General features: G+C 43.8%; 2 protein-coding genes across 6 annotated transcripts in view; both read right to left on the bottom strand.

Moving 5' to 3' along the window:
* LOC123998786 (SH3 and PX domain-containing protein 2B-like) overlaps positions 1-1,441 on the bottom strand; it is a 78,763-nt gene extending 77,322 nt beyond the window's left edge. For 2 of the 4 annotated variants that reach the window (XM_046303935.1, XM_046303934.1), the window contains exon 1: positions 948-1,440. In XM_046303935.1, the coding sequence (XP_046159891.1) occupies positions 948-1,019 (72 nt within the window). In that variant the 5' untranslated portion in view covers positions 1,020-1,440. Of the gene's footprint in view, positions 1-947 lie in introns of all 4 variants that reach the window. The other 2 variants (XM_046303933.1, XM_046303936.1) reach the window with 2 other exon arrangements.
* Positions 1,442-5,546: 4,105 nt separating this feature from the next.
* LOC124000427 overlaps positions 5,547-13,565 on the bottom strand; it is an 8,150-nt gene continuing 131 nt past the window's right edge. The window contains exons 1-7 of one of the 2 annotated variants that reach the window (XM_046306777.1): positions 13,469-13,565; positions 9,890-9,984; positions 9,646-9,718; positions 7,898-8,272; positions 7,703-7,793; positions 7,164-7,297; positions 5,547-6,252 (exon numbers count right to left, since the gene is read on the bottom strand). The exon at positions 13,469-13,565 is cut by the window's right edge and continues 131 nt beyond it. In XM_046306777.1, coding sequence (XP_046162733.1) covers positions 6,086-6,252; positions 7,164-7,297; positions 7,703-7,793; positions 7,898-8,272; positions 9,646-9,718; positions 9,890-9,979 — 930 coding nt within the window. In that variant the 5' untranslated portion in view covers positions 9,980-9,984; positions 13,469-13,565 and the 3' untranslated portion in view covers positions 5,547-6,085. Of the gene's footprint in view, positions 6,253-7,163; positions 7,298-7,702; positions 7,794-7,897; positions 8,273-9,645; positions 9,719-9,889; positions 10,651-13,468 lie in introns of those variants that run through there. The other variant, XM_046306776.1, reaches the window with a different exon arrangement.

The raw sequence follows: 13,565 nt of genomic DNA, 5'->3' as shown, positions 1-13,565 counted from the left end.
TACTGTAATGCACAGATTCTCCACTTCAGGAAAGATATCTGGTTGTCTCGCAACCATTCTGAAATAGACATTAGACCGATGTCCTCGGGATGTTTGGAAAAGTCTGTCAGGTTCTCTAAACACAGACACCTAATCATGCCCTCCACTCCTTCCAAAACCACCATGTTGACCTCATTGTTCTTTCTCAGGTGCATAGAATTTTACTCTACTTTACTGTAATAGTCTTATAACATCCAAGTTGCAGCAGTTTTGGAAAACACACTTATTCATATTTGTTTTGTGATGTGTATGTTTATTAAAGTTCGTGCGGCTAGTGGTTAGAGCTTTGGACCAGTAACTGAAAGGTTGCTGGATCGAATCCCCAAGCTGACAAGGTGAAAACATGCCCTTCTGCCCCTGAAAAAGGCAGTTAACCCACTGTTCCTAGGCCGTCATTGTAAATAAGAATTTGTTCTTAAACTGACTTGCCTAGTTAAATAAAATAAAGTCATAATCAGGTGTACATTCTTAGTACTGTTCAAAAGGCTTTACTGTCATTATTTCACTAGTAGCCTAGTATAGGCCTAAAAGGTATTTGGATTTGTATGTAAAATAACACCCAGCATCTGGAAAGTGCATGCATGACGCCCCGTTATTTCCAGATGTTGACAAGTGTTCAGGTCTAAGAAAAAATAAATCTATATATATATATATCCTCCATTCTAATTTTCTTTAGATTAATGCAACAAAGTCGCACTGTAATCTTTTTTTTTTGCAGCAACTATTTTGGTTAAATGTAATTTGATACTCCCTTTGTTTTTACCTTTCCTGACCAGAGCAGCCAGCGAACGAAAAATATTATAACTGAACTTGAATCGAAGAAAATAAGGGTTTTGTGGCGTGTACTTTCCTACAATATACAGATGTGGTCGGTCCTCTACCATAGTAAAAATGACTTGTTGACTCACATAGTGTTTGTTCGGATTTCTCCTCTTCTGAACATCTTGAACTGTTACTTCGTGCACGGTCCGCCTTGGCATGATGTTCTCTTTCAGCGCTTCCACTAAAAACAACAGCCCGGTTTTAGAACGATCAGACCCGAATGACAAAGTTTACCCACCCAACCTTTGTCATTCACGCGGGTGAGATCCTTGATTGCTGGATGCAACAAATGCGATTATTTCTCGTAGATGGTCCACGTCAGATTTCCTGTCCCACATTCAGTCGCTACTCTTCTTGCCCCGTCCCGCAGTAGGCTATGTCCGAACTTCTCTGAACCAAACTCCCAGCCTATCCCAGCTCACCGACTCTAATTTGATAACTGGAAAGCCTCCACCACAGACCAGCCCTGCCTGCGACACTTTAAATCAGGTTGACGATTATTGGGATGAGTCTTGTCCTGGAGGCAGAACTGAGCGATTTCTGCTTGATCCAATAGTGTGTGATTGCGGCCAGCAATTCGGGCGTTCCTGCTTGTGGGCAATGCTGCGTCCGTAGAAACGCCCCCTTCGAGCATCCCATTTGTTCCTGCATTAAGGCCCCCCCTGGAGCATGCTATCTTCATGCTTGTGTGACCCTTTTGATATTCTGGATTTCCTCTGAAATAAATGTATTATTATTATTAGAACTGCAGGAAAAATTGCATCAAATATTATTTGTCACATGTGCCCAATACAACAGGTGTAGACTTTACCATGCAATGCTTGCTTACGAGCTCTTCCCAACGATGCAGAGTTTTATTTTTTAATAAAAAAAATAATAATAACAAGATGGTGTGGGGTAAAATAAAATACACAAGGATGGAGCTATATACAGGAAGTACCAGTACCAGATAAATTTACAGAGGTACAAGGCATTTGAGGTAGATATGTACATGAAGGCAGGATACAAAATAATAAGAGTGAAATAAAGAACAGAATAGCAACAGCAAATAATGAGTGTAAAGGGTGTGTGTGTGTGTGTGTGTGTGTGTGTGTGTGTGTGTGTGTGTGTGTGTGTGTCAGTATGTGTGTGTGTGTGTGTGTGTGTGTGTGTGTGTGTGTGTGTCAGTATGTGTGTGTGTGTGTCATGTGTATGTGTGTGTGTGTGTGTGTGTTGTGTCAGTATGTGTGTGTGTGTGTCATGTGTATGTGTATGTGTTTGTACAGTACCAGTCAAAAGTTTGGACACACTTGCCATTCCATGTTTTTTTTATTGTTTTTTTTACTGTTTTCTACATTGTAGAATAATAGTGAAGACATCAAAACTATGAAATAACGCATATGGAATCATGTAGTCACCAAAAAGTGTTAAACAAATCAAAATAGATTTAATATGTTAAATTCTTCAAAGTAGCCACCCTTTGCCTTGGTGACAGCTTTCCACACTCTTGGCATTCTCTCAACTAGCTTCATGAGGTCGTCACCTGGAATGCATTTCATTTAACAAGAGTGCCTTGTTTAAAGTTAATTTGTGGAATTTCTTTCCTTCTTAATGCGTTTGAGCCATTCAGTTGTGTTGTGACAAGGTATGGGTGGTATACAGAAGATAGCCCTATTTGGTAAAAGACCAAATACATTTTATGACAAGAACAGCTCAAATAAGCAAAGAGAAATGACAGTCCATCATTACTTTAAGACATGAAGGTCAGTCGATGCAGAACATTTCACGAACTTTGAACGTTTCTTCAAGTGCAGTCGCAAAAACCATCTCATGAGGACTGCCACAGGAAAGGAAGACACAGTGCTTGTCCTCTGCTGCAGAGGACAAGTTAATTTGATTTACCAACATCAGAAATTGTAGCCCAAATTAACACCTCACAGAGTTCAAGTAACAGACACAGCTCAATGTCAACTGTTCAGAGGAGACTGCGTGAACCAGGCCTTCATGGTCGATTTGCTGCAAAGAAACCACTACTGTAGGACACCACTAATAAGAAGAGACTTGCTTGGGCCAAGAAATATGAGCAATGGACATTAGATTGGTGTAAATCTGTCCTTTGGTCTGAGTCCAAAATTGAGATTTTTGGTTCCAACCACCGTGTCTTTGTGAGACGCAAAGTAGGTGAACAGATCCACTTGTGTGGTTCCCACCGTGAAGCATGGAGGAGGAGGTGTAATGGTGTGGGGTGCTTTGCTGGTGACACTGTCAGTGATTTATTTAAAATTCAAGGCACACTACACCAGCACGGCTACCACAGCATTCTGCAGCAATACGCCATTTCATCTGGTTTGCGCTTAGTGGGTCTATCATTTGTTTTTCAACAGGACAATGACCCAACACACCTCCAGGCTACGTAAGGGCTATTTGACTAAGAAGGAGAGTGATGGAGTGCTGCATCAGATGACCTGGCCTCCACAATCACCTGACCTCAACCCAATTGAGATGGTTTGGGATGAGTTGGACCGCAGAGTGAAGGAAAAGCAGCCAACAAGTGATCAGCACGTGGGAACTCCTTCAAGAAGGTTAGAAAATCATTTCTTATGCTGGTTGAGAGAATGCCAAGAGTGTGCAAAGCTGTCATCAAGGCAAAGGGTGCCTACTTTGAAGAATCTAAAATATTAAATATGCTTGGATTTGTTTAACACTTTTTTGGGTTACCACATGATTTCATGTGGTATTTCATAGTTTTGATGTCTTCACTATTATTCTACAATGTAGAAAATATTATATATAAAGAAAAACCCTTGAACAGTTGGTGTGTCCAAACTTTTGACTGGTACTGTATGTAGTGTATGTGAACGTGTTTGGGTTTTGTTTGTGAGTATAAATTAGTGTGTGAGTGTGTATATGGCGTGCATATATAGTCTATTGAGTGGGCGTAGGGTCAGTGCAAGATAGGGTCGGTGCCCAATAGGCGAAGGACACTGTCTACCGGTGTCCTAGTTCTCTAGCTATCTATCCCAGCACTCTCCTGCTGTGTACCGGAGTCCTAGCTATCACACAGTGTCCCTCGCTCCAGCCTGCCAAACACCTGCCCTCGCCGTTGTTAACCGAACTGCGGGAAAGCAGTGCCCCGCCTCCTAGTTTCAAAAATAGAGGTACAAAGTGGACACCCCAAATTGTAGGTCACATTTACACCCTACTCTCTAGATGGGCCAAAGTCAAAATTGGCTACATCATAATAATTCATGAATGACACACATACACAATCCCTGTCTCAATTGTCTCAAGGCTTAAAAATCCTTCTTTAACCTGTCTCCTCCCCTTCATCTACACTGATTGACGTGGATTTAGCAAGTGACATCAATAAGGGATCAGAGCTTACACCTGTATTCACCTGGTCAGTCTATGTCGTGGAAAGAGCAGATGTCCCTAATGTTATGTACACTCAGTGTATCCTGTATTATTCAATATGATTTTGTCATGTAAAGATTGTAATATCTACTGTGAAACAAGATCAATAAATATCCTTAAGAATCAGCCAAAGACTGTATACCAAGGCACAACTTCAAGAATGCAACACATATGCCTGGCATGTTTCCCTCATGCCCACAATAATTCTAGACCAACAGGGGGTAGAAACCCAATGGTCTTACCTGTTACTCAACATCAGTGCCTGGTCTTCGTGCCTCGGTCATCATTAAATATAGTTGACACATCAAGTGATGAGCATGAGCCCTCCCTGAAGGTTGTGGTGGTGGTGAGCCAAAATTCACTCAAGCTGCTGCTGAGCTGTTTGCCCATGGATGTCACCAACAGGGGGTTGGTGTATGTCCGAAACCTCCTTCACTCTGTACACATACTGTATAACTCTGAGCTGAGCATAAAAACAATGCAGGTATAATGGGTAGGCTCTGGGCGGCAGGTAGCCTAGTGGTTAAAAGTGGTGGGCCAGTAACTGAAAGGGTTGCTTGAATCCCGAGCCGACTAGGTTAAAAATCTGACGATGTTCCCTGGAGCAAGGCACGTCAAATCACATCAAAACAACCCCAATTGTGCCTTTAAATTACTCTGGATAAGAGCATTGACTAAAATATGAAACTGTAGAAGGTAATAGAATGGAGAAAGATGTTGATGATTTGGCATCCTCAGTGATAGAGATTCTGTTTTGGAATCCTTTCAAAAGTCCCATTTCAGATATGTACCGTGAGGAGGTAGATCAGGTGATACAGGCCAAATGGCTTTTGGCACGTTTTCCCACAAGATAAATCTGACATGAACACTTCTATAACTTGCCTTGAATCTGAGTGGTGCCATGAATAATATGCTCTTAATGTGAAATGATGTTGTCTCTACCATCTGTCTACCAGCATTGAAATTAGCTCACGAGGAAAGTAGAGCACATTTATTTATGTTTTCGTCTGGATTGACAATGAACGGGTCTGTTGTTGTTAGGAGCACATGGACTATATCTTACTTATCTTTCCCGTCTCAAGCAAAAGAAGACCAGCATCTGTCAAACAGAGCTGTCTGATCTTGATGTGAATCCAGTTGTTTGAAGGGCACTCTATACTGGCAAATATCAAATGGGTGGTTCCAGCCCTGAATGCTGATTGGCTGACAGCTGTGGTATATGAGACAGTGTACCATGGGGTATGACAAACATTTGTTTTTACTGCTTTAATTACTTCAGTAACCAGTTTATAATAGCCTTTTATTGAACATGCACTACATTCATATATGGAGAAACACAGATACATTTAGAAAGACACAAATGTTAAAATTAGCTGAAAAACACACAATTAAGGGGGTTGTAGTATTGCTTGTCCACTGTGTTTGCCTTCTTTTTTTGTTATCTTAAGAGTGCCATCCAAATAGAAGGCCCTACACACACTTTAATTGAAGCTGGCGTGGATGAGCTATTTTTTGTGATACATTTTCAGCCCAACACAGAGGTTTGTGTTGAGATGTAGCATCATCTTGTGGTACATTATGAATACCGCATCTAGGAACATTTTGTTGTTTAATGCCCTCTGTTGGTGCAAAGGAGAATTGCAGTTGTACCTGGCCTATTCACTCACATGGGAGGACCATAGAGACGAATACCAAGAGAAATATGGTTGTAGTTTATATATAGAGTTTTTTTTCCCCATCACATATTAGGGAAATCAGTATTTGGGATTCAGAAAAGTATCTGTGTCCCCAGCCTGAGTCTATAGAGGCCTGTCACGTGGCCCAGGAGTGTTCAGATGTATGGTGATGGGTCGGAGCGGTCACACATCTGCAGCTCCATGTGTGAAGTGATGCCAGAGAAGCGCTCCTGTAGGGGCAGCAGGTAACCCAGGGCCTCTCCCTGAGAGATGGGCCCCATGTAGCGGTACGGACGGATGTTGAAGATCTTCACACAGTACTCTGTCGTACAAATTAAGAAAATACTGTTAATGGGAGGGAGATAACTCGGTGAACAACCCTTGCGTGATGAGTAACCTTGAGCATCCAAGACCTGAAGACTTGCCCAGGCTTTAGCTCAGTGGGACAATACCATCTTGTGATGCACATCAGACCTTGGTTATGATAAAGCGTGAAACAATAGTAATATGAACAATACCCATTTAGTCCCAGATCTTCTTGCCATGACAGCAAAAACAAACTGGCACTAACACACATTAGGAAGCCGTGGAAAACTGCTTATTCCCTCATTCTTCAACACTGCACTGCAATCAGATGATCGTTCATTTGTTCCCTGTGAGGCCCAATCACGCCGCAGTTTGCACAAAGATGAACGAGTCTGACAGAACATGTGTTCCTCCCATACTGCGGTTGAATTAGAGGTAGCGAGGAGCAGAATAATGTTGTTTACCCGTTTCCCCCGCTGCTGCTTATCAGGCCAGGATGCACACGGCTTAATGCAGACGCATGGCTGCGGCCTTAACGACGGCCATTACTGGAGATCATTATGCGTCAGCTGCCTTTGATGGGGATTCAAAAGCAGCCAGGTCCAAGTGTCAAAGGCAAAGGGGAGTTCAGTGGGATCTCAGCCCTCCTCCACTAGCGTGGCTAATCCCTCCAAATCCCTCGTTACTTCCCCCACAACGAGACATCAGCCTCTGGCCTGGACAGAACACAGGCCTACCTAATGCCCCATTACACGCTACTAGATCGTCTAGAAAGGTTATAATGATTAGTTAGAGCTGTTCAAGGTCCCACTCTCACAGTCATGGTATAGGAGCATCATTGAGTTACCAGTCTCTTGTGCTGTTTTTTTACCCGCTGAATGTGAAATCTACGGCAATGAAGGATACTGTACAGTATGAAGTGCTCACCGGAGTTGGTAAGTTTAACGCCATCGTACTGGATACCCACCACCGGCCCCCTCAGGGTACCTGAGAAGGGGGCGTTGACAATGCTGTAATCGTCACACACCACATCCACTGCCTTGTGGAGGCTGTCATCATCTCTGTGAGAGAAATCATACAAAATATGTTTAAACCTTTGATGCAAACGCATATTTAGAAATGCCTATTTACATGTTACGCATATAGCAGACGCTCTTCTCCAGAGTGACTTACATGAGCAATTAGGGTTAAGTGCCTTGCTCAAGGGCACATTGACAGATTTTTCGCCTAGTTGGCTTTGGAGATTCAAACTAGCAACCTTTCGGTTACTGACCCAATACTCTTAAACTTAACCGCTAGGCTACTTGCCGCCTGAGACGTGTGTTTCAACCTATAGTGTCAATAATGTGACGTAACCCATCTTTCTGTGGTTTAAACATGAGCAGTGTCAAGCTCAGAGAGGTATGATAAGCTCTGTGAAATGCCCCCAAAAGAGGATAAAATAGGCCCCCTCCCATGTCAGAGACCTTCTAGAGTCGAAGCCCCCACAGCCAAACAAGTCACAACCCCTCACTCTGTTGTTATGGTGACCGGCACACAGGACGCTCCAAGCACCGGCTGTAGGGACAAGACATGAGACTGTGTTACCACTGAACATAGCAGAAAGCCAAAAGACTCCTAATGTGAACTACCAAGCAGAGTGTTACGGAGTAGTGTGTTACCTGGCATACAGCACTGGTTTGTCTTATGTGCAGCACACTTGTTCTTCAGGTACCTCCCCTGACAGATGTAGGAACTGCGTTGGCAGATGCCACCGATGCTGGAGCAGACAGTGTCGTTCCTTAACTCCTTGTCCCTTTTTGGACTTCCTGTCTCCTTCCCTTTGACCTTTTCGTTTTGGGTCAGCTTCTTTCCCTTCTTGTCGTTTCTCACTGTTGGATCCCGTTTGACCTCAACAACACCTTCAACCTTCTTCTTCTTTCCTTTATTGTCTTTTCCCACCTTCAAATCCTTGTTTACTTCAATGACATCTCCGACCTTCTTCACCCCTCCACCCCTTTGCTTTTCACGTTCAAGAGCAAAACCAAACAGCAGGACTTGGATGTAGGAGAGAGAGAGAGAGAGAGAGAGAGAGAGAGAGAGAGAGAGAGAGAGAGAGAGAGAGAGAGAGAGAGAGAGAGAGAGAGAGAGAGAGGTGGGGGGGTGACTTCTCAATCACTCTCAATGAATGAACTTTTCCTGCAACAACGCTGTAGAAAGCATGCAGGGGCCTCCACAGGTAAAACCCTAACAAGGCGTTTACTTCTAAGCTTCGAGGTTAATGGGCAAGGTTGTAGTTATTCTGACCGGCATCCATTGCTCCCATCCAGGCCTCAACACTAGTGTTGGATCTTCATTAACTCTATTACTCTGCACAATGAATTTCCAATCAGTCATGGCACCTGAACACACAGGCCGGCCCTTGTAATTGAAATGAGCTACTTATCACTAAGGCATAGTCAGGCCTTACGGAAAGCAATTTCTCTCTGGCACACGCGACACCATTGTAACCTCGAGGAAATGCAGTGGGGTTGGATTCTCTAGATAAATCAATACTAATTGATTACCCAGGCAGCCCCTGATATGAACACACATCTCAAACACAACTAACTGCACATGCTGGTCCACATGGACTTGTTGTTAGGTTAAATAGCACTCACTGGTAGTTTTTATGCAACCAGGCGGAGCCCTGTTTCCAGATACTTAGACAACACGACTATTTACATGGTAGAGTGTCTTATTTTACTGAGACAGACAGTTGAATAGTTTCATTGCCTTAATAAGAGTGTTATTTAGTTTAATTGCTCTTTAATTGTTTAATTGCTGTCCTGTAATTACTTTGCCACCGTGGCCTATTTATTGCCCTACCTCTCTTATCCTACCTCATTTGCACACGCTGCATATAGATTGTTCTACTGTATTACTATTGATTGTATTGTTTGATTATTCCATGTGTGCCTCTGTGTCGTTGTGTGTGTCAAACTGCTTGGCTTTATCTTGGCCAGGCCACAGTTGCAAATGAGAACTTGTTCTCAACTAGCCTACCTGGTTAAATAAAGGTGGAAGGAAAAAAGGGGGGGGGGGGGGATGCTGCCTGTTACTCCCCAGTCCTTCAAAGCCACTCTGATAGCTAGCGCCTAGCACCCTGGGTTAGATGCAATGTTGCACGGAACACTCCATCACGCTGTAAATTACAGCCATTCCACCAATAAACTGACGCAACCCCCCCCCCCCGAGGATTCTGTTGACATTCATTTACAGCCACTTAATACGGTTCTCTTCATGCACTGTTGTTGTGGGGTTGCTAGGCACGGAGTGTGTTTATTGTTTTGACTGAAATCCACTTTTAAAATTGCAACCCCTCTTCCATGGTGCATGCTCTAAGAGGCTGGTAAAGTAGCCTGCATTTACTACTGGACAATATACTTACAGTATGCAAGAAGAGCTGAGATCATGGAGATTCTTAACAGCATTCTGGCAGTTTGGACGGGCACTCCAAAAACCTACAAAAACAAGAATAGGACCAAGAATTGTTACGTAATGTTCGGCAAGCATTCGATTTTGAAGAGTCGATTCATAATAGAAGACTGAATACATTCTCAAATAGATAGAGACTTTATTATAGGCAAACGTGTAAAGCTAGGTCTTGATAGTAAAGTGTGTGCAGTGCTTACCAGTCCTGTGGAGGAGTTGTGTGGGTGTCGTGAGGCCAACACAAAGAGAAGACTGTGTGAAACCAGGTCAGCCCAGTCGTGAGTATGCATCCCTCCTGGCCACAGGACATTCCACCACAGTCAATATTGATATTGGCATTTAAAATAACATATCCACCCAGTCTCTCGCTCTCTCTCCTGAAGGGACCGATTCTTCACTGTGTTTCCGCTCCTAAAGGGACTGCTATACCCAGGCTAACCTTACCAGATCTATGAGTCCATTGGCGCTATGACTTTTATTCATTGTAAATCGTCATCAGCGTCAGCGACGTACTCAGCATCTTCGACTCTCCTTCGGAACCAAAACAGCACTTTTCTCCTTCAGTGGTGTAATACCGGTGTAATCATATCTCCAAAACACGTGTTTTATCCTGCAATAATACGGTTTTACATGTGACCGTGCCACGTCGGCGTTAGTATGGACGGAAGCCTTTGAGTCTCGTGAGTACATCTCACCGCTGCATGCCCGCCTGTCAGAGCTTTACTGAACAAGATAAAATAAAAAATAAAAACATTATTCTCGAGTTCACGAGATAATTCGCTTTCGGCAGGCACACAATGCAACTCCATTCAATCAATAAAATGAATTCACTCCACTCTATTTTGACCATTCAAATGCTGCCACGTGAACATAGCACATGATGGGCAATCTGTTGGGAGCCTCTTTGATGACCAAGTGTGCCCAACAGCAAAGCACCAGTCAGGCTGTTATGTCTAGTACAGCTGGGTTATATTCCCTCCCTCCCCTGGGGGAGTTATAGGACTGGAGAAGGCCACTGGTGGCGTGTCGACACACTCTGAATCTTAATGTGGTGGGAGAAAAGGGGTTTTGGTGGCAGAGAGAGTTGAGCCTTTTCAGCCGGGCGGCTTTGATAATCAAATATCTGTTCGGGGGATTATGCTGATAGACATACGGCAAGGAATTAGAGATGGGGGTATGTTTGCTCAGAGTGCCTGTTGGGTACATGCGCCACATTCCCTATAACTCCTCAGAGGATACGAGTGACATTTCACTCTGGCTGCTTCTTTCAGTCACTTTGTTCTGGCTTCTTCAAGGAGACAGGGAGAGAAGAGGAGAAGCCACAAGTGTTTCCTAGCAACAGTGTGTTCGCAGCATTCCCCCTTCCTTCTCTACCCCACACTCCCTCCTTCCCCGAGTTGCAGCAATGCACCACTTGCTCCAGAACCTGAAATACATTCTAATTCTCTTGACTCCCCGCTCCCTTTCACAAAATGGAGGGCAACGTAAAATGACATTCAAGCCTAACAATCTTTAAGGAAAAGACCCACAGAGGGACAGTTCCCTGTAAAGGTTGAGGTCAAGCAATTTCGTGGGAGTCACAAACCACTGGCAGACAAAATGAAGAAGGACCACTGTGATATTTCACCGCTTTAGAAGCTATGCAGCTACTTGGCAAAGCCTGATTTCTCTCAAAGCTGGGGAAAAGAGCTGTCTCACAAAATGCTGGAGCACATGATGGATTGGAGCTCTGCTTTGTGCGAATCAGCTATCTCAACACAGCTTCAAGTCATGACCACTTGGCCGAGTCGATCTGTAAACATATCTGAGGGACTTGGGGAGGGGGCTCTGGCAGACTGCCTCAGGGAAGAGAGGAGTTCGGCGGGAGGAGTGTTTTTCCCAGGTGTGTCCATCAGGGGGCACTGTAACATGGCTAATGTGTTCCACTTACATGGTTTCCGTGTACAGTACACCACATGGAGAGGCCACTGAAGTCGAGTTACATGTCTAGCTCTCGACACCTGCAGGAAAACTGATCGCCTCTCAAAACACAGACAGTACATCTCACAAATGCCCTTCAGCATCCCTGAACCCCTGAACTCCTGTGGACAGTGTTGAAGGCCTGACTCAGAAAAGGGTGTAATAGACCCAAAGCCTCCCACACTTCACCTCTCTATATTGGCTGGATTTAAACCCATCTAATAAAGAAAATGCAGACGTAAACAATGTTGTTTATGTCAGTAAATGAACTGGTTTGATTGACCCCTAGTCTTGGTGAAATTAAATGAGGAAGACGATTAAAGATGTCCTTGTAAACTATGGCTATTGTTTCCACTTGTATAATGAAGATGCCAGGGCAGGGGAGTAGGAAAACATGTCTGAGAAATTACAAATATCGGATACTCCATGAGTCACATTTTACTCTGGATACTGTGTCACAGTCCGAAATATATGGTTCACCATAGCAACAGGTAGACCTACCATTTTGAGTGATGTGCATTAATGCTGTATATTTGACTGCTTTTGTATAACATGAAGGATAAATGGTGCCATTTTAGAGTTACGCTCAGGTGGCCTTTGTGACATTTTACTTTGATTTTGCTGTAACGTCAGCACAAAGACAATTGAACCGAGCACGTGACAAGGCAAGTCATTTGCTTTTGAGCACTCAATGAACATGAATGCCAGGTATCTCTCCGGTCTTTGACTAGAAAGGTGACCACTGCGGTCGACACGGCCACACCTCTAACTCTCAGGAGAATTGCATGGGTAAAACATTTTCCGGATTTCAAAGGGGCTTTGTAGGAGCAAAGAGAGGGAGATGTTTGACATGGCAGGCAAGGTGAATGTCACACGGGTCAATCAGTATTGGATCAAAGCGGAGAGGGGGCAGATCATGACGGATCGGCGAGGTGGAGAGAATATCAATCACAGCAGGAGAGCCAAGCCACGTCCCTGCGCTTTGATGAGGAAGAGGATGGAGAGTCATGGCGGAGCAGCAAGCGGCGAGATGAGAAGGAGGAGCAGAGCTCAGTATAGAAGCATATGCAACACATCTCAGTCAGTCTGTCACCCTGATTACCACTTGATGACAGCAGGGGACTCCAAGGAGCATTTAAACTGCTGCTCACACATTCAGAGGAACAAATGAAATATCTGCCCTGTCCATGAAGCCTGCAGCAACAGTTAGCTGTTCACCCGACCAGCTGCCGCTTTTAAAAGTGGCAAATTCACCAGCTTTTACATTGAAGAAGCTACTAAAAGAACATTTGATTATCAATCCATTTAGACTGCAAAGTAACTTATGTTACCTCCCTTCTAAGAACATTGGACTGCTAAAGTTATGATGCAGTGTTGCTTCCAAAGTTTCACTGTAAATGTGTAAATGCGCTCTTTGGATATAGGCTACACAAGATGGCACATCTACCCAAGTCTGACTCCATCATGCACGCAACATCCAATTTGAAAGTCTGTTCATTAAGATGCTCCTAATTACACCCACAGTATCTATAATTGCTGTATTTCTACATCACACTTGGCTGATAAAGTTATTCCGCGCAGACTTCATGTACAATTACACTTTGCGAACACCGATAGCACACATAGTTAAAGCCAAAGTGATGCTCACACGCCCGTCAGCCGCTCTGAGCAAAATGTTTTTCTTACAGATAAACAGATCCTTGTTGTAAGAGGATACAAGTTATTTCACTCTGGGTGAAATTCTCACATGCAAAACGGTGAGACGCAATGTGAAACAGAGAGGTGAGAAAAGAAAAGAAAAGACCAGAACGACAACATACCTTCAACACAGATGGACTAGAGAGAATGTACCCATATCCCTCTTTGGAAGATCCCCTGTCGGTTCGCTAGTCAGATCGTTGGTGTGTACTGGGCATC

This window comes from Oncorhynchus gorbuscha, linkage group LG16, assembly GCF_021184085.1.
Source record: "Oncorhynchus gorbuscha isolate QuinsamMale2020 ecotype Even-year linkage group LG16, OgorEven_v1.0, whole genome shotgun sequence".
Lineage (NCBI taxonomy): Eukaryota > Metazoa > Chordata > Actinopteri > Salmoniformes > Salmonidae > Oncorhynchus > Oncorhynchus gorbuscha.
Note: the sequence above shows the minus strand (reverse complement) of the source record. Positions and strands in the feature narration are given on the sequence as shown.